Source organism: Oncorhynchus keta, chromosome 1, assembly GCF_023373465.1.
Source record: "Oncorhynchus keta strain PuntledgeMale-10-30-2019 chromosome 1, Oket_V2, whole genome shotgun sequence".
Lineage (NCBI taxonomy): Eukaryota > Metazoa > Chordata > Actinopteri > Salmoniformes > Salmonidae > Oncorhynchus > Oncorhynchus keta.
Genome location: NC_068421.1, coordinates 64,759,487 through 64,784,956, shown reverse-complemented (window position 1 = coordinate 64,784,956; position 25,470 = coordinate 64,759,487). Strand labels below are relative to the sequence as shown.

Here is a 25,470-nt window from a genome sequence, read left to right as displayed (position 1 = left end):
GGGAATCTAGTTCGGCGCTCCAGTCAAATTGGGCACGCTCCGCTCACATACTGTACTCTGGCAGTCATATCCTGTTCTACTCAGTGTGCTGTTGACAAAGAGAAGCAGTGTATATAGTCATCCCCCAGAGGGGGCTAACTCAGCACTGTAAACCTCAGCCCAGTCACCATCCAGATGTGCTGTGAAGGCTCCCCTCCATTCCACTACCCTCTGCTCTCTGGTTGGGGCTCCAGGGCTCTTGGCTGGGAAGACCTACCTCATTCTTGTGGATCTCAGAGCGCAGTTTCTCCATGTTGCACATGGTCTCTGATATCTTGGGCTGGAGACTCTGGGGGTCGCCCATCTGAGGGTTCTTCTCATACACATCCTTCATCTTGTTCAGTGCATCTCTGGATACACAGTCACAATGGGAAAACATCATACACAAACAATTGAACAAATGGCACTGAAATACTAATGGAGCAGAAACATGGGCAATATATAAGATAGAATGCAGCGTTAAAGTGATCCAATGTCCTACCTTTGGTCCACTTCTTTCTGTAGTTCTTTGCTGAGCTCGTCTATCCGAGCCTGGAGCCTCTTGCGTCTCTGTTCAGGAGGCAGATGGCTGAAGTCCTCCAGTGATGGAGCCTGAAATCACATCAGTATACCGTCTAGTCAAAATGACAGCCAGTCATGGGCTCTAGAAACCTTTTCACAGCAAGAACCAAGAGAATGACAGTAGGAGAGACCAGGGAAAGAATAGGTTTGAAAACCTCACTCAAGAACTGTCTGTAACACTAGACATGTGCTATAGAACTCCACTAGATGGGACAAACTAGCTCTGGCAGTGGAGACATCACACCACTGACCAGTGTTAAAAAAGGCCAATAGAAAAAAAGACCCCCAAAAAAGGTTGTCAACGCGTATGTGGCTCATGTAGGTTACCATGGTAACTAAAAGCACAGCATCAAACTATCACAAGGGTGTGGCTATTTTCTGTTTGGAGCAAAGTTACCCAAAAACGTTGAGGACAGAGGTAGGCACAATCTGATGAGCATGTTTAGTGTCTCAATCTGGGTGAAGTTATACTTGCCACAATGTTACATAATCTGTGTTATTTATATTCAGTGATTGAATGATTCTGCACATAATGTATTGTATCATGTATCAGAAAGACTATCCTCCAAGGAGAATACACTGTTCTCAAGGTATACTAAAGACGAGTTGACATTTTAAAAGCCCCTTCTAGATGATGCGATGCAATTTAGAGCACAGAGAGAGGGTTGTTTCCAGGAAGTCTGTCTCTTTACTGCAGACACACCATGAATCACCTCAGCCATCCATTAAGGAAATTAAACCAGGTCCTTCAGCCAGAAACCAATGAGACACACAGGGGTGACACACAATCAATGGTCCGGTAATACTACCTTGTGTCATTCAGACTGTGTAGCCATCATACAGTATATTGGGTGGCTCATGACGAGGTACAATACAGTTAACCTTCATGTCACATCGACATGTCACCACCACCACCCCATCCATATACCACCTACAGTTTCAATATCGCTTCCTACATTTCACACTAGACACAGACTCAATCATGACATCTGAATCCTGTGATTTCAACATACCCCTGATCCTAACTAGTGAAAAACAACCTGATTTAACATCAGAGAAGAGGTGAGAAGAAAGAGAGATGTAAATCACTGCAAAACCAAACACACTGACATGCTCTTAGTCTTACCCTTCGTTTAAGACCCCTGAAAGACGCTATCCTGGGTTTGACCGTTCTCATTTCAGACAGCTTTCTGTCTATGGGGTCACTGGCAAATTTAGGAAATAGAGTGGCTGACGAGGGGCCAGGTCGGGGGGTCAACAAAAAAGGGTTGATCAACCTCCCAACTTTCAAAACTTGGAGCATATTGTAATGATTGAACAGAAACTCATGGTGTTGTTTCTATATAAAAGTGATAAACATGTGGTTCAACATATTATCCCACAAAACAAATCTCAGCAGGAGAAACTCCAGTGAAGCAAGATGACATTTGAGAGAACCTCAGGTGGGAGACAAGAATGAACATGACAAAACAAGAGCAGGCAAATCAGAGGCAATAAGAGCACCAACACCTCCTTCAACAGACTAGACAAGTCATCTGAAAATGGCAAGCTACTCTAACACAAACCCCCCAAAAGTTATAGATTAACAGACAGACAATTTGGGCTTTGGTAGGTCAAAGTGTAGTGACGGATGTTATGGAGTAGAAAATGTTAGATCTAGGTGACTGTTACAAAACCCAGTTACCGTAAGTCAACAGAAAGGGTGTTAGACGACGGTTGTATAAACCTACCAGTGCACTCTGTTATGACAGAAAAACATAGAAAGATAAATACAAGTTATTTAACACTGAAACAATGAGAGAATGTGTTAGTATTAAGTGATGACAGATCTCTCACCTTCGGCTTTTTCCCAAAGAGCCACAGTTTGTTCTTGGCTGTTTTGCTGATGGAGTGTTTGGGGTCTGGCTTGACCCCCCCCTCATTCTTGGGGGTGCTGATGGTATTGTCTGAGCCCGTCCGGGAGAGGTTCTGACTGTAGTCCTCAAACGGGTAGTCCCCCGGAGGCTCAAAGCCTGACTTAAACGACTCCACTACAATCGCTGAGTCCTGTAAGAAAGAAAGAAAGAAAGAATGATAGTGAACATTAAACATTACCAAATGACATTTCTTTAAAATGATGTTTTCTGGGATATCATGACAGCAGTGTACTCCACAGCCCAGCCCCTGGTAGAAACCACACATTGAGTGCATAAATAAGAGTCAAATGAAAACATGTCACACAGAGTGGGTAGCAGCTCTGCTCAGCTGCCTGCAGCAGCAGCAACAGCCTGTAGGCCTGTGGGTGGGGAGGAGAGAGGAGACTGCCAGTACCAGTCATGCCACACAAACACTGGTGGAGGCTGAGGCCGGGCTTTAATAGAGCCCAGGGAGCAATTGCCTCACCGCTGGCCTGGCTGCTGGGTGGATGACTAACTACTGGTCCTGATCCTGCTCCACCCATGCCACGTGCTACCTCCGCTCCGTGCACTGTGGTAAAGGATGGTCTGGTGTACACCCTACCTCAAACTATAGGGCACAATGCTATATAATGCAGGTGTACCATCCTCCAGACCCACCTTGCGTTGGTCCACAGCCTTGGCCGCAGTCACCATACCCTCCAGACACTTGGAGATAATGGGGACGACTCTGCGCTCCACGTCGGCAAAGCTCCGGTACGTCTCTCCCAGCTTCACTGTCCGCCTCTCGTCCATGTCCTGCAGGTTCTGGAGAGGTCGGAAAACACACAATGATCTCTGACCTTCTGGTTTCCTGTTAGGCAATCACAGCTCAGATTTCCATCTGTCAGGCCAATAGGGGACAAGAGAGAAGTTGAAGCCGGGAGAAGAATGGCTGACTGTGGCTTACCTTGAATATCTGTGGAATGGCCACGTTGAAATGTTTCCACTGTTCCCCGTTAAAGTTCTGCAGCTGAGCAGCGTACTCGTTCTTACTCTCGTCTGCCGAGTGTGTGCGCAGGTACAACTGGGACTTTGCCTGCAGTGGATAAGAGGGATAATTCAGGACCACTCAATATAGACAGCAAATCCCAACCTCTGAGGTGTATGAGTGTAGATGTCATGTCTCAAGCTAGGTCAGGACTTACCTTTTCTACCTCTGACTTGGTGGCGTTGATGTCGTTGTCTAACCGGTCGTAGCTGATCTGTGACTTCTCGGCCTCCTTGCACTCCCGCTCAAACTTTTTCTTGCTCTAAGAAAGTCAAATGGGAGATTGAGATTACTAGTAAAGACCTGTTGACCTCTTCTCAAAACCCGAGAGTCAATCCGGCAACCCTGTCCCATTTCTACAGGCCATAGATGGGAGAGCAAAACAATTATCATGCCAGGGTATTAGCAAGATAACTTTGAGAGAGAATGAGAGAGAGAGATCCATGCTGTGAGATAGCAGTGGTTAAACAGGCAGCAGTGATAACTAAAAAACTAAAAATAAATATATCCTTTCTTCCTGCCAGAACATCTGTGTTGCATTACGTGACAAAGAGGAATACCTAAGGCATTACAACACTGCCATTCTCAATCTGAGACTCAGCTGTAGCTGGCTGCAATTATACAAGCCCTAAAAGCTGCAAAGATGATCGAGCCTCGGAGACGGAAAAGGCCTGAAATGCAGGAATGCTCCTCTCGTCAGTGTGTGTGTCCACTTGCTTTTTTATGCATGTATCTTCCTGTGTGTGTGTGTGTGTGTGTGTACTATTTGAAATGTGTGCGTGCTGTGTAGGTAAGTGGAAATCCTCTAGGCCCTCTCTTGCATGCAGCCCAGCAGGACTAGGCGTCTGGCAGTCGGCAGAGGGGAGCAGGTCCCTGCTGGAGGTGTCACACCCTCCTTTCCCTGTCCCCTTTGTGCCTTGTGCCACCGTGGCCCTCCCTCCCTCTATCCCTCCCTTCTCTCACATTGTCCATCTGTTTCCAACACTGGTCCAGATACTGCTGGGCCTTTCTGCCCTCCTGGAGGTGCTGTGGAGTCAAAAAAGACAAACAACTCAACAAAGGAGGATCTCAATAAACACATTTATAATGCACCCACTACAGTGTAAACAAAACAACCAAACTGTACATAATGAAGGCATGTTCTACCAGGGAGTAGTGTACGACTACTAGCAAAGCCACTCACCTGTTTCCTCTCTGACTTGAGGTCCTGTGAATACCTCATCAGCTCTCCGTACACCTTGTGTCCCATCTCCTCGGCCACCACCTCCCTCTGCCCCGCGTAGTCATTCAGCTCGTTCAGGATGGAGTAGAATGACACGCACGACGAGAACCTGAACACAAAGGACAGGTCAGGGTACTCAACACTTCATCTAAGCATGTATACTGGCCTCGGCCCTAGGGTATAGAAAACCAGGGTATTAGCAAGATAACTTTATTAGGATAGAATGAGAGAGAGAGAGATCCATGCTGTGAACCCCTTAGATAGCAGTGGTTAAGGCCACATCTACAATATGGGTCGAGTCTGGATTTAGGCTCTGAGTGTACCACACAGACAGAGGAGGACGCCTAGTGGGAGCTGGAAATCCAATAACACTGGCCTCGGTGTCGAGATTGACAACAAGCCCACCTCCGCCTTAAGGACGTTACCATCTCACTTTATTAGAATTCTCCCAAGCCTCCATCCCCCACACACATCCACAGAGGAAGGACTACAGAAGGCACTGTGACATATGTTATGTATCCCTTAGAGGGCCCCAGGAGCCCCACTCCCTCCCAACGCTTCTCTCCCTGTCCTGTTATAGCACCAGTGTTAGGAGTTAGGACACAGGGACAAATGATGCAGGGATAATGTAATTCATTAGGGGAATGGTTTCAGAGAATTCAGAGGGTGTTGTCCCAACCATGGCCTGTCCTAAATGTGTCCACTGTAAATATCAGTGCTGTTAGGCTGAGCCTAAATGCAGCTCTCTGTCTCTCAATTCAAGGGCTTTATTGGCATGGAAACACATGTCAAGTACAAAAGGGAAAATAAAATAAACATAGGATGTATTTGTGTTCTTCACTGGTTGCCCTTTTCTTGTGGTAACAGGTCACACATCTTGCTGCTGTGATGGCACACAGGTGGTATTTCACCCAATAGATATGGTAGTTTATTTATTTATTTCAAATTATTTGTGGATCTGTGTAATCCAAGGGAAATATGTGTCTCTAATATGGTCATACATTTGGCAGGAGGTTAGGAAGTGTAGCTCAGTTTCAACCTCATTTTGTGGGCATTGAGCAAGTAGCCCATCTTCTCTTGAGTCAGTTCTGCCTACAGCGGCCTCTCTCAATAGCAAGGCTATGCTCAGAGTCTGTACATCGTCAATGTTTTCCTTACGTTTGGGTCAGTGACAGTGGTCAGGTATTCTGCCACTGTGTACTCTGTTTAGGGCCAAACAGCATGCTAGTTCTCAGTTTTTTGTCAATTCTTTCCAATGTGTCAAGTAATCATTTTTTTGTTTTCTCATGATTTGGTTGGGTCTAATTATGTTATTGTCCTGGGGCTCTGTGTGGTCTATTTGCGTTCGTGAACAGAGCACCAGGACCAGCTTGCTTAGGGGGCTCTTCTCCAGGTTAATTTATCTGTAGGTGATGGCTTTGTTATGGAATCATGTCCTTTTAGGAGGTTGTAGAATTTAAAAGCTAATTTCTGGATTTTGATAATTAGCGGATATCTGCCTAATTCTGCTCTGCATGCATTATTTGGTGTTTTATGTTGTACACAGAGGATATTTTTGCAGAATTCTGCATGCAGTCTCAATTGTATTTTTAGATCCAGATCATAATTGGTATGTCTAATTTTATGTTGCTTTTGATGGCATAGGAGGCCCCTCTTGCCTTTGCTCACAGCTTTGTGGAAGTTACCTGTGGCGCTGATGTTTAGGCCGAAGGTGTGTATAGTTTGTGTGCACTAGGGCAACGGTGTCTAGATATCATTTGTAATCGTGGTCCTGGCAACTGGACCTTTTTTTGGAACACCATTATTTTTGTCTTACTGAGATTCACTGTCAGGGCCCAGGTCTGACAGAATCTGTGCTGAAAATGTAAGTGCTTCTGTAGGCCCTACTTGGTTGAGGACAGAAGCACAAGATCATCAGCAAACAGTAGACATTTGACTTCAGATTCTTGTAGGGTGTGGCCAGGTGCTGCAGAATGTTCTAGTGCCCTCGCCAATACGTTGGTATACAGTGGGGCAAAAAAGTATTTAGTCAGCCACCAATTGTGCAAGTTCTCTACTTATTTTCCACCATAATTTGCAAATAAATTCATTAAAAATCCTACAATGTGATTTTCTGGATTTTTTTTCTCTCATTTTGTCTGTCAGTTGAAGTGTACCTATGATGAAAATTACAGGCCTCTCATCTTTTTAAGTGGGAGAACTTGCACAATTGGTGGCTGACTAAATACTTTTTTGCCCCACTGTATATGTTGAGGGTTTGGGCTTAAGCTGCATCCCTGTCTCACCCCCCGGCGCTGTGGAAAGAAATATGTGTTTTTTGCCAATTTTGACCTCACACTTGTTGTTTGTGTACATGGGTTTTATAATGTCGTATGTTTTTCCCCAAACACCACTTTCCATCAATTTGTATAGCAGACCCTCATGCCAAATTGAGTTGAAAGCTTTTTTGAAATCAACAAAGCATGAGAAGACTGTTTTGATTTGCTTGTTTGTCAATTAGGGTGTGCAGGGTGAATACTGAATACGTGGTCTGTCGTACAGTAATTTTGTAAAAAGCCAATTTGATATTTGCTCAGTACATTGTTTTTGCTGAGAGAATGTACAAGTCTGCTGTTAATGATAAATGCAGAGCATTTCCCCAACGTTGCTGTTGACTCATATCCCCCCGGTAGATCTTGGGGTCAAATCTGTCAACCCTTTTGTGGATTGGGGTGATCAGTCCTTGGTTCCAAATATTGTGGAAGATGCCAGAGCTGAGTATTATGTTAAACTCTAAGTATGGCCAAATTGGAATTTGTGGTCTGTATAATTTTATCATTTCATTTAGGATACTATCAACTCCACAGGCCTATTTGGGTTGGAGGGTTTGTATTTTGTCCTGTAGTTCATTCAAGAATCCAGTGGGTTCTGGTAGTCATTAATAGTTGATTCTAAGATTTATATTTGAGCCTGAATATGTTTTTGCTGTTTGTTCTTGGTTAAAGAGCTAAACATATTGGAGAAGTGGTTTATCCATACATCTGTTTTGAATAGATAACTCGAAACAAACACAGGGTTTTCCCAGAAGTGGTAAGATTCTATGGATTCTTATTACATTGAGCTGATTTCTGACGTGCTGTTCCTTCTTTTTCCATAGTGTATTTCTGCATTGTTTTAGTGATTCACCATAGTGAAGGCGTCAGCTTAGGTTCTGGGTCTCTATGTTTTTGGTTGGATAGGTTTCTCAATTTCTTTCTGCATTCTTCATCAAATCATGGTCATGGTTGTTAATTTTCTTAGGTTTGCAGCTTTAAATTTGATAAGGAAGCCGAGAGGTCAAACATAACGTTTAGATTTTCTACTGTCAAGTTTACACCTTCACTATTTACAGTGTAACCTTTTGTCCAGGAAATTGTCTAGAAGGGATTGAATTTGTTGATGCCTGATTGTTTTTTGGTAGATTTCCACACCATTTACATGCCATCTTCTGCATTTTTTAAAAAATCATTAAATTCCTTTGGCTTTGATGCCTCGTGAATGTGCATTGCTCTGTTCAAGTAGAGTGTGATTTTGCTGGGATATGATATGACAGGGGTCAGTGGACTGACTGAACACTCTAAGAGACTCTGGGTTGAGGTCAATGATGAAGTAGTCTACAGTACTACTGCCAACTGATGAGCTATAGGTGTACCTTAAAGCCTTGACTATGTACATACCCAGAGTCTGACAGAGCTCTCTCTCTGTGCGTGTCTCTCTCCCAGCCCTCTCCTTTGAGATCATTCCTGTGCATTAGCAGCCAATAAATGTCACCGTGGAGTGGCCAAGCACTGTGACCGTACCTCAGAGCCAGATATCCTACACAGCTGTAGGACTCTCCCCAACTCTCTTACTCGATTCTATGGAAGCAATTAAATGTTTAAAAGTGCTGGGTTGTCATGGCAGCCCGTGTTTGTTGGTGACAAGGCTAGTGGGAAGGCCCTGTGTGTGGTGTAAAGCTGAATCCACTCACAGGTTAACTATTTAATGAAACTGGGTCGACTCTACTCACCTAGGTTCATCGTCTTTGGAGCGTTTGGGACAGTACTTCTTCACCAGGTTCCTGTGAGGTGAGAGGAGACAGCCGTTCGGAGACTGAGATTAGATAGCCCAGTTCATTTCCGTCAGTCAGATTCTCCACTGAGACAGAGAAACTAGATAAAGTAGGTCAGACACACACAGCTAAACTGGCACATTGTGATATTCCTGCAAACGCAGGAGGAGCAACACAAAGAAATGGTTCTCTTTGATAAAGTCGTCCCTCTGGAGAGATGCTCCTGTAGTAGTGTTATGCTGTGGTGTTCTTCAGGCATGCAGTACATGCAACGCTCTGGCTCCAATCGCTCTTCAGGGATGAATGGAGGAGGAATCCAGAGAGGTTTTCAGACACGTCTGTCCCCCTCCCCGTCTCCACTGAACCAGCACTCTGTTTCCCCTGTCCTGGGGAGCAGGGGACCAGGGGAGTAGCTCCCCACACACAGACTGAGAAACATCAGCCTGGTCTGGTGCCTTTCCATGAATTACACAGAACAATACAGTCGCTAGTAAAAGTCTACACACCCCTTGCACATTTTGCTCCCTTAAAAAGGCCCAGTGCAGTCAAAAACACGATTTTCCTATGTTTTACATACATTTCCACACTGAGGTTGGAATAATAATGTGAAATTGTGAAAATGATGATAGTGCCCTTTTAGTGTAAGAGCAGTTTGAGAAGACCACCTGAAATGTCAGCCTGTTTTGGTGGATGGAGTTTGTCTTCCATGGTGAAATCACCATGCAGTAAATTAACAAATCAATAAGAAAGTGTTCCAAACCTCTCTGCCAATTAGAGCTCATTTTCTGTTTTCCCCTCCCCACTCAGAACACTCCCAGACAGTCTTGCTTGAAAAATTCCTCTGTTTCAATTAAAACGATCAAAAACAATCACAGAGGAACTTAATTGTTTCCCAGAAATAAATTAGATTATTTTGCCTACCGATCTACACAATATACTCCCCATTTTCAAAGTGGGAGAAAAGTTATAGAAAATGTTGCAAATTAATAACAAATCAAAAACAAATGTCTTCATTGTGCATCAGTCTTCACACCCCAGAGTTAATACTTGGTGGAGCACCTTTGGCAGCCATTACAGCTGTGAATCATTTTTAATAAGATGAACAACATTTATCAAAAATTATAAATAAATAATTAGCCTTTTGTATTTAATTTTAAGGCAGCAAAATGTGAAGACAGTGAAAGTCTACACAGCCCTTGCACAAGGCACTGTACCTGAACAGAGTGACTGTCCAGGGAGTCAGGGAGAAATTCCCCAACAGAAATGGTAGGGCGATAACGAGTAGAAAAGACTCGTTCCACTCACCGTGTGTAGCCTATCAGCATGCAATGCACATGTTTAAAGAATGCATAACGGAGAAATCAGGAGCTCCTCGTTTTCATCCCATAATTCATAGCTGGTTAAATTATTCACTGGGTTACACGTGCTTCGTGTGCAAACCTCTCGTTAGGAGCTGTGACTAAACATCCGCAGTTTAATAGGTTGGTCATCATTCACACACACGAAAAACATACTTCGCACATCTTCCAAAACAATATGATTTCAAGTCAAAATAATCTGAACCAAACCAAAACTCTTAAAACAGTACCCTAGGGGATTTCCTTCTTCAATAAAATGTCATACTTCAGCGCAGCAGGGGTCTAGTTTCTGATGGTCCGGGGGTCCTGGTGCTTGTCTTACTGAGCGGCTACAGTAGGTGGCTCATGACATGCTAAGGAGACTTGGTCAGTGGCAGTGTTGTATCTAGGCAACACCTCAAAGCGATGTGTGTGTGTGTGTGTGTGTGTGTGTGTGTGTGTGTGTGTGGGGGGGGGGGGTAAAGCCTCCAGGGGGTTGCAGAGGCCACAGCAGGAGCCCCTCTACATTACCGTCCCACATGCCAGGCAGCAGTGATGACATAGCTTCAGGGGAATGAGGAGGAACACACCAACACACAGCCAGATGGTGTAGCACGGATGCTGGGAAATACTAGGAATAATATTCAATTCCCTTGTGCATTGACAGCACATTGGGACAGCACACTGCTGAGATGTTGTGGTTTCTAAACCTTACTAACAGAGATAGTCACAGCAGGATGCCTTTTAATGTGGGATAGAATGTTAGCGTTTATGGCATCTGATATGGGATGTGGTACCAGTTACTCACAAGTACAACATACATGAAACTAAATGTGTCAGCATTGACACCTTTTTTCCAAATGGCTTTTCTTCTGGAAAACAAACCAGCTTAATAAAAGTGACCACGTGAGGGAAGGAGACAGAGTCATACTCTCTCAGTCGTGGACGTAGCTCAGAGTAGAGGGGACGATTAAGCAGGAAACCGAGACATGAAGTTTAACCACAGCATGCCATGGTGACATCATGAGCCATGTGTGAGTGTGGGGGCAGGTTCAGTGAGTGGTCACCTATGGTTTACTAACCAGAGCCTACATCTGCCTATTCCCAGCTTACATTTTGTTAAACCAGTGGTCTCACTCTGATCCAAGAACTGGTCGAATCGTCGTCGTTTTAGAAGTCCTTGGTTTGCTCATTTGTAGATTTGCTCCAAAAGATTACACATGGATGTCAGGCAGGATACAGAGTTGAGTAATCCAATTGCATATAGATCTGTAGACCTACTCTTCTACTGTCTAGAGACTGTCCAGGAGCCACCTCCTAGAAATCCATTTGTTCTGTGGCTAATCCTATTATATTGATTTGTGGCCTACCAAAATCAATTCATGGCAGCACAAGCATGTCTGATTGGGTGAGTTGCGCCTATTGTTCAGACAGAGTGGTCGTACTGATGTTCTCAGATATTCATTAAAACAGATCCAATCACATCATTTCATAATGAGGTTTCATTATCTTTGATATAACATGAAGGTTAATATACAGAACTACTAATGTCCAATATGCATGTATAACACAGAATAGGCGTACTGGTCAATTCATTATTCAGTGTACGCAACACACCTCAAAACAGTTCCATGGAATTGAAAGATTAAAACCAGTGGGCCAGGGAGTTTGAATAGGGTTTTTACCTCAACTGTTTTGCATATGTCTGTTCGATCTCCAGCCTTTCCTTGACAAACTTTGAATACCTCTCTAGGAAGTCAATCCCCCATTGAGTATGCTTGTCAAGGTTTTCAAACTGGTCCTGAGAAAGAGATGGAGAGAAGAGGGAGGTTAGGGTTGGAGGGAGACTGAATGACAGTCTGCACATGACAGACTGAATTAAATGATCCATGAATGAGAACCAGTCATATTACATGGGATAACAAACATATGTTGAGTCACTACTTTATCGCTGAGTGTCGGGCTTTATTTCATCAACTGAAAGGAAAGCTACACAGACACGGCGCAGACACGGCGCAGACACGGCGCAGACACGGCGCAGACACGGCGCAGACACGGCGCAGACACGGCGCAGACACGGCGCAGACACGGCGCAGACACGGCGCAGACACGGCGCAGACACGGCGCAGACACGGCGCAGACACGGCGCAGACACGGCGCAGACACGGCGCACACATCTCTAGATATGGGAGGGGGTTGATATCACATATCGGGATATTATTTTGGACGATATATTGTATCCTTTTGACAATGTCAAAATATTATTTGCGTGCTAATTGGCCGTACATGCAGCAAAACACCAGTATTTTTCCTTCGTAGCTTGGAAGCTTTGGAACATCGAATCGCAACATATAAATCGGTACCAAAGTAATGTGATAACATCGTATCATCAGGTCCCTGGAAATCCCTGCCCTACTTGTCTATAGAGGAAAGGCAGAACAGGCCTTACTGTATATTTTGGATGGATGATAGCCTGATTTAAATATCCAGAGAAGGTCAATGTTGTATCTTTCCAAGAGATCCATTTTAACAGCCCTGGGCTGAAAGGGAAATGTTTAAAACACACAAGAGTCAATACAGCTGAAAGCACATACTTTCAGCTGCCTGTCCTCATGTTACTCTCTTCACTGATAGCCTATGCAGTAGGCACTGTGCACATTCTGCACAGCCACACAGCAGAGGCGATCCCCTTTCATTGAAGGCTTACTTGGAACAAGTCAACATCTAACCTACATGATATCAGTAGCCAGTCAGTCTATAGAGGAGGCTTAGAGGATGGATTAAAAATGGTGTGATCTCATTTATGACCATTGACATTCCTGTTCCCTATTCTGACTGATACGGACTCAATTTCATTCACACCACTGGTCTCCTCCTCTACGCTTTGATGTCTGAGCTGCTGCTGACCAACAGAGACAGGATAGTGATGATTAGATAATTCTGTGCCACTGGACTCTCCCTCTGAAGCCAGCTTGGCTCTACGACAGTCTGGCACCACCAGCCAGAGAGACTAGCATACATTTTCCATACTTCAGCCCTGACGTTCAGGCCAAAAGGCCAAGCGTCAGATTAAGTCCAACTAAGGTGAAGAGAAACAGATTGTACAGTCCAGCTAAGTCTAGGAGGGAACAGTGGAGCTGGGCTATACCAAAGTCAGTCAGACTCAGATGATTTCACCTAAGGGGGAGTTGCTCAGCGGTCACGCTTACCTTCCTACTTCAGAGACTGTCTGCAGGCTCAAAATAGATAGAAACTGTCAGGATCACCACCAGCACAGAACTATACACAGTCCAGCCCTGAGCCTGATGAGGTGAGTCACTCTCTCATGCTGTGTTCTGGGATACAGAGGGAAAGAGAGAGGGGGATGGATTCCAGTTCCACCCTGTCTGCCCCCCCCCTGTCTGCTCCTCTCTCCCCACCGTCTGCTCCTCTCCCCCCCCTGTCTGCTCCTCTCTCCCCACCGTCTGCTCCTCTCCCCCTGTCTGCTCCTCTCCCCCCTGTCTGCTCCTCTCCCCCTGTCTGCTCCTCTCTCCCCACCGTCTGCTCCCCCCCGTCTGCTCCTCTCCCCCCCGTCTGCTCCTCTCCCCCTGTCTGAGCTGTACTGGAGGAGAGGGAGAAAGGGAGAGAGAGAAGGTGAAAAGTAGAGCGAGGGGGGAAGTGAAGTCTCTTCTCTCCCATGGCTTGTGCCCTGCCTGGGAGCGAGGCAGTGTTTGGGCTTGGCTTAGGACGTAGACAGACCCAGAGGGACTGACTGGTGGACTCCAGCCAACACACTTCCTCTGCGAGAGAACAATACCCAGGCCGTCCCCATGGACCCCTCCTCACTGGCGCTTCACACAGACTCAGTCCATACACATACAGGGAGGGAGGAGAGAGAGAAAGAGAGCGAGCTAGTCAATTCCACAGGCCTGTTATACCATACATGAAACCCTTTCTCAGAAAATGTGCGCACAGATCATGGGCTAATACTAAGATCAACAACGGATACTGAATCGACAAAGTTCCAGAAGTACATCCCTGCGATTGGGCAAAGCGTGCCAAATGAGATACGCAAGAGAGAACATATACACACAACTGTTTTACACCAAGACACACAGAGAGAGAGAGAGAGAGTGATAGAGAGAGAAGTAAGAACAGACTGACTGTGACCAGGTCTGCCTGAGCCCTAGCTGCTCGTCTGATTAAAGCTCTGTCTGTCTCACAGCTTAGTGGACTCAGCCGTCGGCATGGAAATAATTTCTCCTCCAATAAAATGGCTTCCTTGCAGAATGACTCAGCAGCTTCTGCATTTCCATTACCATTGCAGGCCCCTCCAGCTTCAATGTTCAGCACATGTCAGGGTCCCCACACTCGTGAAAGTCTAGCGGGGGTGGAGAACAGAGAGAGAGAAGAGAGAAAGAGAAGAGAGAGTGAGAGAGCCCTTATGCCTCCAATAAAGATAAGAACCAATGCTTCTCACTTCTGCTTTACGGTCCGTCTTTGAGTCTTCCCACACAGTAAACCAACGGAGCACTCCTTCAGCGGAGTTAATGATTGTTGACATGTACACGGCAGGAATAAAGCCGGGTCAGGCGGGGTGTCCCTTCTTCCATCACAGTCAGCAGGAAAACCAACTGGTCCTCACCATCTGATACCATCCTAACCCAAACAGGTGGTTTAGATCGTTCTTTTGGATTATTATGATCCCATCCCTCCAAATGGAAATAAATACTGAAGAATTCATAAAACTATAGGAGACCGAGTTAGTTGTTGTGTGTCCGACATCTGTCATACAGACAGGCAGCAGAAACACATGACACCCACCAGTCTAAAAATTAAAAAATACAAAATCAGGCAGACAACTACCACATGGTTTGTGCCAAGACAGCAACATGAGAGGCAAGGTATTTACAGTGTGAAGGGAAGGATGCGGAGGAAATGGGAGGAAAACCACAACACCTCAATGGACTGAGCGCAGCAACCCACAGTGACTACTATGATGACGACGGGTAAGAACCTTGCAATAGCACTGAATCAGACCCAGGGAGGAGGGAGGCTTGTGGTGAAAAAGGAAGAATTGGATCCATAAAATGAAAAGATGTGTTGTTACAGCAGGGCCTGTTTCACATTGCAAACTCCATGTACGAATCCCTGTGAATTTAACTTCATTCCTTGGTGCTGGTTCTCTTCTGAGACTAGCCATGACGACGACTGATGTTTTTACTAACACTAGCTCATTCTCACATGGTTCTCCTTGCGGAGCTGCATGAGGAGGCCTAATGGGTGTTTTCAATAACACAAGGCAGTTTTCAGCTCATCAGTGGGCCTGGGAGTGGAGCCTCCTATCCTCAGAGGACAGCCTGCGATTTCATTATGCGCTCGCTGTTTAATCTCAAAGTGATAGCGTTCTCTTGGCCATGAACTGCTTTATATTGTTGTTCCTCACTTTTGAGTGTTGTGATGATACAGGTTACTGTTGCCATCGAAGTGCAGAATACTATTACTGATTAACTCAACTACCAACTGCATAGCTGACAAATGGTGCTTGATAGGAGAGGAATTCTGCAGGACAGAGATATTCTGAAGCTCTAGTAAGGCTCTAATCAGAGGTGAGTGTAACCATGCAAAGCTCTGCGTGCCGATGAGGGTACAACAAAAGATCTGTGTTATGTTTACCGCCTCCTACAGTCTACAACCCAAAGTAGGCCTAGACATCCAATCTCTGGGATACGGATGATAGGATCTGGAGCATCAAGGGTCGGCATCAGTTTCTTTCATTCCACTGCCGAGGATGTGAACAACACCCCCATGCCCCAGCATGTTTCCTTGTGGGCAGGAGCAGATGTTCAAGTCTGTATCGGTGTCTTTCTGTCCCATCTGCCTTACGTCAGCTTTCCTCCATCGCTCAATAATCATGAATAAGTAACTCCATGAGCTCCTCATCCCAACCTCGGGCCTGCTCCTCCTCTCTGGCTCGCCACAGCCATGACAGACGGCACAGCACACAGTAGCACAGTACAATACAGCACAAAGAGTCACAGTGCAGTGCAATACCGGCCAGTTAGAAGGGATTCAGAGCTCACCTTTCAGTAACCAGACCTTCACACAGCAGTCTGTCATAACTGGGATCCCTCTATGGAAAAGCCTGAGGAGGAACAGTAATATGTAGGCCAGAGTACAGCCCAACAGACCGTTGGATGTGCCTGGAAGTGCCTTCAAGCCAAGTCTCTCACTCTCAGCAGCTGGACTGACTGACAGGGGAATAGCCTCTGTATTTTGGAAGAGGGGGAAAACTTCTTTATGGCTAGAGATTTGGGTAGAGATTCCCAAGAGGCCAGTTCAGCAGATCAGGTTTCTCTTTTGAGTGTTTCTCCATTTCATTCTCCAAGGTTACTCTTTCCACTGTCTGTGGATGATGTCAGACACACACAGGGCAGCTTGAGACCACTGCTGAGCCTTTTAGCCTACCTGGTCTCCCTTTCACTCACTGTATACCTCAAACAGAGTCCGTTGTTTTTGTGTAGGTCTGAAGGTTGGGTTTCAATATAATTTGTGTAGCTTGGAAACAATCTTCCCATTTACATACAAAAGTATTTTTCCCTCTAGAGAAGATCCCTTGTGTCCCCAGAGTGGGAGACACTGAGCCCAGTTAGCACAGAGGCAGTGGAAGGGAAACAGTCTAGTTTCATTTCACTTGTGCATAGCCTGTCTTACATTTCATTTCCTCTCATATTTAAAGATACTCAGCAAACATTATGATTTGATGAATTTCAGTAGCCCCATAAGAACACTCCAGCAATGACTTTACTGACCATAAGAAACAATAATCCAACTTTCTCTGAATAAAACAAAAGGGATCATATACGTGGGCATCCCAAACCAGAAGCCACAACCACAGAGGAACACAACGATATCTGGAAAGGCATCCCCCTGGGCCAGAAGAAAACATCCTTACGAAGAATAATGTCAGGATGTGATCCCAAACCAGAAGCCACAACCACAGAGGAACACAACGATATCTGGAAAGGCATCCCCCTGGGCCAGAGGAAAACATCCTTACGAAGAATAATGTCAGGATGTGATCCCAAACCAGAAGCCACAACCACAGAGGAACACAACGATATCTGGAAAGGCATCCCCCTGGGCCAGAGGAAAACATCCTTACGAAGAATAATGTCCGGATGTGATGCCAAACCAGAAGCCACAACCACAGAGGAACACAACGATATCTGGAAAGGCATCCCCCTGGGCCAGAGGAAAACATCCTTACGAAGAATAATGTCCGGATGTGATGCCAAACCAGAAGCCACAACCACAGAGGAACACAACGATATCTGGAAAGGCATCCCCCTGGGCCAGAGGAAAACATCCTTACGAAGAATAATGTCAGGATGTGATGTCATTGCTGGAACAATAACATCAGGGACTCCCAAGGTCTCTCTAGGAGCTGTATTATGAGAGTAGCTATTAGCCCCTAGCCTACATGGTGTGACACTCCTAGCACTAGAAATCCTATGTGCATAACATAAATATAATGGAGGGGTTTTATTTGCATACACATGGCTGCGGGGACAATACCCTCATTACACCCTGGCATTCGGGGTCAGTGTCAAAAGAAGGCAGACGTTCCTGGGAGAGTGGGCTTCAGAGTGAGGCAGGGTGGGAAATGTCACAGTGTCTAAAACACTGGCATCACTCTGGAGGGCCTCCAGGCCCTGCCTGCACTGTGTGAGAGTGAGGTGTGGTGTAGTGTGGTGTGACTGTGCGTGCACATGAGTGTATGTGTGTGTGTAGAGTGTGAGTGAGTGTGTGTGTGTGTGCGCGTGTTTGTGTGTAGAGTGTAAACATTGGCTTTAACAACACCCAGATAAGAGGAGATCTGGGTTGAAAAGAGGGAGGAGGTGAAACTATGCAGCCCCCCCATCTTTATTTCATGAATAATGCATGGAGAATACAAGACAAATCAAGGCAGCTTTGCAGAATAATGTAACAGCTCCTTTCTTCTAGTAGAACCCTGATAAAGTGTCCATACATTCACAATGGGAAAATGGCTAAGATTCTCAAACCAGCTTGTGTTATTTAGGGAAAAAAAAGAGCTTTAACCTGCCACTGAGGCCCCCCCTCTTTTTCCAGCAGAAAAACTGTTAAAAATGTCCCTGTGAGAGGGGTAGGGCAAAACAAAAAAAATACATGATACACTGTACTATAAGAGCTGGCTAGCTACGAAGCTAGTTAACCACATCCTCCCTGCCACCTCTAAAATCACTCAGACCTGCTGTTCTAATGAAGCCCCCAGGGGCCCAGGGACTAGTGTTCCCCTTTGATCCCCAGCCCCACTCTACAACTCAGACAGACCCAAACCCCTGTCCTAATCCAATCTCTACCAGCCAGACCTTTTGATGTGCTGAAAAAATAGAGAAGAGAGAGAGGGAGTGGCAGGGGGGTGAAAAAACAGGCCTTGTATTAAGTTGCCGGGCAGCCTGCAACATTTGACTCTGGTTAGCCAATCCCTGGTTGTTCTGTGGACAGACAGGAAAGGTTACAGTAGTCCTGGAGGCTGACCGTGTAGAGAGGCAGGCAGAGGCTGCAGCACCATGTAGCAGGTAATCCCATTCCCATGCAGAGACGGGAACTGACTGGATCACATGGGCTGTGCACAGCAGGGGATGAGGGAGAGGGAGAGTTAATTAAAACTCACACTTTCAACATGTGATAGAGTAAGGTGAACAGATTAGGGAAAATTAAAATCTGGATGTTTTTTGGTAGTGTGGGGGGCATGGAACTAAATTTAACTACCCCTGATATTTTCCTTTCAAATACTTGTATTAATTATAATGCATACATGGATTTCTTACATGCAAATTAAATTCGATATAACTTTTGATGACTAAAATATCAGCCTTAAATGTATCTTCTGTTGCTTTTTTCTTTCTGAGGGCTGGTCGGCAACGGTCCCTGGAAATCAGGGACTGTCCCGTCACCTTATAGAGAGACGTCATGTCTATGTCGTACTGCATTGTCTTAATGTCCTGCACTGTTGGCTCTCTGGCTTCCACCATAGCAATTTATTTTCTAAAGCATTTTAGAAGCAGTTCCCTGTGGGCCTTGTAGCTTGAATGAGTCTGCCTTTGTGATACATGAACCATCCGGAAGGTGCTAGAGAGCAGGAGAGGACTCTGTTCTTTGGATGGAGAGTCAGTGGGCTGTTGATCAAACTAGACCCTGGAGATGAATGAGAATGTGATCATGCGTAGGAGGACTTGGGACAGGAAGAGGCTGTAGGGCCCAGGGACTAACACTACACAATGACTCTATGGTCCTGGCTGGCCTGACCAGGCGTTTCCCACTGGTGCTGCAGGCAGCAGCCCCATGTACTCAGCCTGGGACCGAAGACTCACTGTCTCCTTTATGACAGAAAGGATCACGAGTTCCAGCTGGATGGCAGTCAGGCAGTCACATCGATCACATGTAGAGTGAGAGACGGTACTTTACCCCCCTCTACTCCAGTCTCTGAGGAGGCGTCGGCCTACACCGCTGCCTGTCCGCTCTGAGTGTGTGTCTGTGCCATGGTGATCTCTCATGGCTTCTCCTGGGGCTGTAGCGTAGTGGAATTGATGTGGCAGACATTAGAGAAGTCTGGCCTGTCCAGGTCTGGTGGACTCTGATTTACTGCCTCTCAGGAGTCTTCAGGAGCATCAGAGTTTGCATTCAACTGCCTGAGAACTGGGCCTATTAAGCAGTTCAAGTAGTTTGAGATGTAGCGAATCATGAGACAAGAAAAAGGGAAAGGGGGATACCTAGACAGTTGTAAAACTGAATGCCTTCAACTGAACGGTATCTTCCACATTTGAATCAGAGAGGTGCGGGGGGCTGCCTTAAAATCAACACCCACGTCATCAGCGCCTGGAGAACACATAAGGCCCATCATCATCATCTGCTTTCCAGATTATGCCTACTGTATGTATACAATTAAGAAGCATGAGAATTGTATATTATTTCATATTTGCCTGGATTTTGATAAGCAATGAATAGACATGGATAAATGTGAGTTAATTCATGGGTCATTTGGGACAAAATTATGAGTTAAGTCTGATAGAAACACAATGGCTACTTTGTGCATGACCCTGTGTTTCTGCAACGACTTAAGTGGAATATACACAATCTGACAAGTCAGGAACATTGTGCTGCACTCCATGCCACAGAGGTTAAATGTTTAGCATGCAGAAAAACAACATTGATGGAGAGGAAGTGGCCAATGTCTTTAGTGAGTCATTGGGGGTCAGTGAAATTTGAACCAAGCCACAGCCCTTATGAGTCTGTCTCCTACTACCACCAAGGGCTCCAAGTGGGGCAAGAACAACAGCTTCTTGTCATACTAGTAGTGCCATGGCTAGTTCATATATTTTCATAGCCCAGCCCAGAAACAAAAGACATACTGTGGTGAATTACCAACTTACCCTCATGAAGAGGGGGCCGGGGGGACATAAACTAGGCCCCTGTTGTCTCATCAGAGCACCGGCCCTGCAGCATGTGAGACTGGTATTCATCCAGTAGCACTCTGGTCAAGCGCCAATGTGCAAGACAGATGTGCCATTAATTTTATTTGGCCAATAATTGAAGTGACCTGGCTACACACCACAATAGTTACTTCTTAGGCACTAATACTAATTCCTTTAACATGACACAGAGCCCTGGAGAGACTCAGCCGGATATTATTCTATATATGGAGAGAGGAAGAACGATATGAAACAGCTCCCAAAGTCATCAACTAGCATATATTTCTGTGGGAAAGGGGAGGGGTTTTACTCTCTAGCTCCATTTGTGGATTCTGTAAATAAAGACAATACATCTTTACTTTCATACAGACAACGTCTGTGTAAAACCTTTATCTCAGTGACTTGTTTATTGCAAGCCACAATCATAGGGAGTGCTTCAAAAAAGTTGAATACATGTTGTGAAAAGTCTGCCTTATAAAAAAATAGCCAATGAAATTGAATGATAAGAGTAAGAACTCACAGTTGTACATTGCCTGCCTTAAGTCAGACAAATAAGGAAAAATCTAGGCTACAATTACTATTTTTCAGAAAGAGAGCAAATGTTCCGATTTTAAGCAGACATCTAATTTTCCTGTTTATGTGATTCTCTCTTGCCTTGTTTGGCTGTTGGCTGGAGAACAGCAGTCTAAGTACAGGGCTGACCCTGGTCTGCCTGACACCATCTGGGCCTGAGCTGGTGAGCTCATCACTGCTCCTGGGCCAGGGAATGACATCTGACAGGGTGGACCCAGCACTGCAGCCAGGCTCACTGAAGAATCCACTACAACAGCACACTACACACAAACCCATAGGACCGGAAGGAGTGTGTACATCTACATTCAATACACATACGTGCTCACCAGCAGGCAGACGAGCTTGTGTGTGTGTCTGCCTGCTTAACAGTACTGGCCTTTTCCACCTCTAGACAGTAAAACTACAATCTTTCCGTTGAGTGGCCTTGTGACCCCCATGTTGTGTGCCCTGGGCATCCCATTTCCTGTTCTAATAGCGAGCTTGGGAATGCTGTTCCCCCCTCCTCCCTCATCAGCATGTTGACGGCTGGAAGCTAACTTTCACAGGGCAGGCAGGACACACCACAGACAAACACATCTACTTTGGGAGAAACCTGAATCAAGGCTCAGAGAGACCTCTTCATTATTTTATTATTTACCTTATTTCAACAGGGAAGTAATATTGAGACTAAAGACTTTGCCATGCACAATACAAAAACATCAATAGGATAGTATAGATAAACAAATATACACAATATAGATATTAAAATACAAAAACAGTCAATTAAAACAAACACATTCTTCATTATAAAATCCTGTCAGCTGTCTGAATTGCCCGAGGGACACCAAAGCAGCCAATCGAAACGTCTTTTGGAGTTTATTCCAAACACCAGAGTTAACCAACCCTGTGAACAGGTTTGATAACTTGTCATTTTAAATGTTAAACAGTGAAGTTGGGTAAGTGTGGAGCTTGTGGAGCAGGGCTTTGTAAACAAAAAGAGCATAATGATGTAAGTGACTTTAAGAGAGGCCCAGACAACCCATTGGTTCAGAATACAGTGATGAGTAATACAACGGTCTCCTGTGATAAAACGAAGGGCGCAATGAGAAACGGCATCCAGGGGTTTAAGAGTAGAGGCAGTTTGATAAATAGCGTCGCCATAATCAAGAACGGGTAGAAAGGTTGACAGCACACATCGGATTCATGCTGACGAGAGGAGCGAGATCAGTTTCTGTTCAAAATCCTGCTTTAAATCTTAGCTCCTTGACGAGCTCATTTGGACTTTTTTAAACGTGAAAATCATTAACACTGTGTTAATAACAGTCAACCCAACTACCTGTCACCATTAGTACCAGACCACTTCAAAACACAGCCAATCTTCCTGAAGCCATCTACTGTGGTATAGTTTAGGCTGTTACCATGAGACAGGCTGCTGCTTACAGACGCACAGAGATCATATAGCTGTGATTGAACAGAGCCTGACTGAATGGAGTTGTTTTTCATATCACAGATATTTCATTACTCTAGAGTTGGCCTGCTACAGAAGGCAGGAAAAACCACTTTCATAGCTTTGCCACATGTCTCTATATTTAGTCCCGAAAAAAAACCTGGTCAAGTTTCATAGCAACCCAATCTGCCTCATCTGCTCTGATCCTTCTGCAAAATACACCCCGACCCTGTCACACAAGTAGAGTGGCTTTTTCTGTGGCACCCAGTCAGAAAGAGGAAGCAGGCAAGGCTGGGTGAGGGTGGCCTTTGTCACAAACAATAGCGGCCTGTGGAGTTACAAAGAAGCAAAGGAGATCAGAATATCAGAGCAATATTAGCATTTTAAACACAAACGGAGGATGTTTACGCTACCGGCTCTTCCTGTAAACTAATGCAAATAGATACGGATAAACAATTTGAATACTTGATCTTGTAAGAGACACAGGACTCCACACTGACTTTATTTATTTATTTTTTACAAGGAGCATGTGTGTGCCTAAGTTGACAAAATGTAGGCGCACAAAGAAATTGAGGACAATTAAAAATGTTTGAGGTAATAAAGCTAGAATCTGTAATTTTTCTAGGCACACTGGTGTTCCTAAATAAAAATTACAGGTCCCACAGCTAAATAATAAGGTGCATCTGCGAGTCAGCAAGCCCCGAGACAGCTGGTCACGGTTTGTTTCTTTAAAAACAATCAATTCAAATGATTAGTCTATTCATTTCCTGTGCATCAGTGTATGATACAGGCTTGATGATAATGTTGTCCTGGCGGCACATGTGCCATCTTGTCCCAGCTTCCTTTGAGTTAGCAGGCATCACATGAAGGCTGGCAGAAGGAGCTGTGAGGAGTGGATGGGGAGGCCACCCTGCAGAGAACCACACACGGGCACAGAACCTGGCAGAGACAGAGGAATATAATGGGGCTGAAAGGATTTGACTGCCTACGCGATCAGAGAATTCCCCTACTACTTGAGAGGATGTGACCATTTAAGACTTTCCTTGTCATACAGCCAAACTGTTTTGATGACACACATTAGGTCCCCGACTCCCTGTTGATATGGTCAGCGCAGTGTGTGACTGTCTCAACCCATTATGCTGCATATAGGCTATCAAAGCTTTCGTGCATCTTTGTCATTGTGTGTGTATAGACCTTTGAACCCGGGTCTAACTACTTCTATACAAGTATATGTGGTTAGAAAAACAGGCTGAAATAGCCACTCAGTTAGAATGCCGAGGTGGCACAACGTTTGTTTGGCCAAGAGGGCAGGGCGTGGTCAGAGAGCAAACTTATGGGAGACAAAGTCCCCTGCCCGAGATGTAGCCTAAGACCACTTTTTGCGCAACACACACACACAAAGTAGAAAGGGCACCTCCACAGCTGGCTGCTAACCTGTCAGCATTCATCCATCTCAGTCAGCAGAGAGTCCAGCCAGCATGACTGTAGGGAATACCGAACACCTCCAAGCCTGTCAACACCCTGGCTTGTTAGCACTGTTCTATCTAATCACTCCTAATGCCCAGACACACAGGATGAAAATAGAAAGGCCTGCCATGCCTCAAGGAAGAAGTCAAATCCCAGGTCCAGTGTTGAGGACTTTGATGTGACAATGTGGGGATGTTGAAGTGGCTGCTGTTGGGCCATGGTGACTCATTCACTTAATATTACACACATTGACTCGGAGGTGACAGATCGTAAATGACTGTTTAATATCTATACATCATTAGATCCTCTTAGTATGAATAGCGTTAGGTTCAAGCTCTGTGTGTATGAGAAGCGTCATTATTTAGTGGACTGCAGGAATGTGCACTCCCAACATCTCAAGGCCTCTCCTGGCTGATAAAAAGTCCTGTGATATGCACGGAGGAGCACAGACAAATCCTGTGTGATGGAAAAGTACATCTTTGTGGAAGGGAGGGGGTGGGAGCTCAGGGTGTAAGTGGACACTGTATTGAATGTATGTATTCAGCTGGATCGTCGCTGAGTAAACATTTGAAACTCCACTGAGTTTGAGGTATTCTGTACGATAAATATGTTTATTCCATTTTGAGATATTGGTCTTCCTATCAGTATCAAAGCACAATCAAGGAACAGCTCCACTCTCTAACAGCCACCTTATTTCCTGCCCCTTCCAAGTGCTCCTTGAACTGTGAGCAAGACAGAGTGAATACATCCTCCTCCTCTCGCGCCTGCTGGGTGATACACAAAGAAATGGCTGACATGACTAATGGTACACAGTGCAGAGGGTCCCAGTGAGTTCATACTACTACTAAAGCCATTGGCTGCCTTTAAGGATCCCCACCCGTAAAATAGAGGCTCCAAACATCCGCTATGAATTAATCTGTAGCAGCAGACCGGCTGGGTCTGGGGCAGGAACCAGTTTACTTCCTGACATCCTTTTTCACTTAAGAGAGGGGACAGAGCTCTATAGAGAGAAGAGATAAAATAGGGCTAGAGCTAGAGAGAGCGAGAGAGCGAGAGAGCGAGAGAGCGAGAGAGCGAGAGAGAGAGAGGACAGTGGTGTATGGAGAAGAGAGAAAAGGGGGATGAGAGAAAGGAGGACAGGGCTCTATAAAGAGAAGAGAAAGGGGGCTGTTGAGAGAGAGAGAGAGGACAGGGCTGTGGTCAGAGAAGTGAGAGAGAAATGGGGAAGAGAGAAAGACAAAGGAGAGGAAGAGAATAGGGGAAGACAGGGTTGGAGAAAGAGAGAATAGGGGAAGACAGGAAGAGAGAGGGTTGGAGAAAGAGAGAATAGGGGAAGACAGGAAGAGAGGGGGTTGGAGAAACAAAGAGAGAATAGG

General features: G+C 45.3%; 1 protein-coding gene across 3 annotated transcripts in view; it reads right to left on the bottom strand.

Moving 5' to 3' along the window:
- Positions 1 to 25,470, bottom strand: part of LOC118390935 (formin-binding protein 1-like) — a 48,717-nt gene that overhangs the window by 9,449 nt on the left and 13,798 nt on the right. For all 3 annotated transcript variants that reach the window (XM_035781801.1, XM_052457891.1, XM_052457888.1), the window contains exons 2-11: positions 11,839 to 11,954; positions 8,775 to 8,825; positions 4,709 to 4,856; positions 4,489 to 4,551; positions 3,683 to 3,787; positions 3,445 to 3,573; positions 3,156 to 3,302; positions 2,437 to 2,646; positions 521 to 630; positions 257 to 389 (exon numbers count right to left, since the gene is read on the bottom strand). In XM_035781801.1, coding sequence (XP_035637694.1) covers positions 257 to 389; positions 521 to 630; positions 2,437 to 2,646; positions 3,156 to 3,302; positions 3,445 to 3,573; positions 3,683 to 3,787; positions 4,489 to 4,551; positions 4,709 to 4,856; positions 8,775 to 8,825; positions 11,839 to 11,954 — 1,212 coding nt within the window. The remainder of the gene's footprint in view (positions 1 to 256; positions 390 to 520; positions 631 to 2,436; positions 2,647 to 3,155; positions 3,303 to 3,444; positions 3,574 to 3,682; positions 3,788 to 4,488; positions 4,552 to 4,708; positions 4,857 to 8,774; positions 8,826 to 11,838; positions 11,955 to 25,470) is intronic.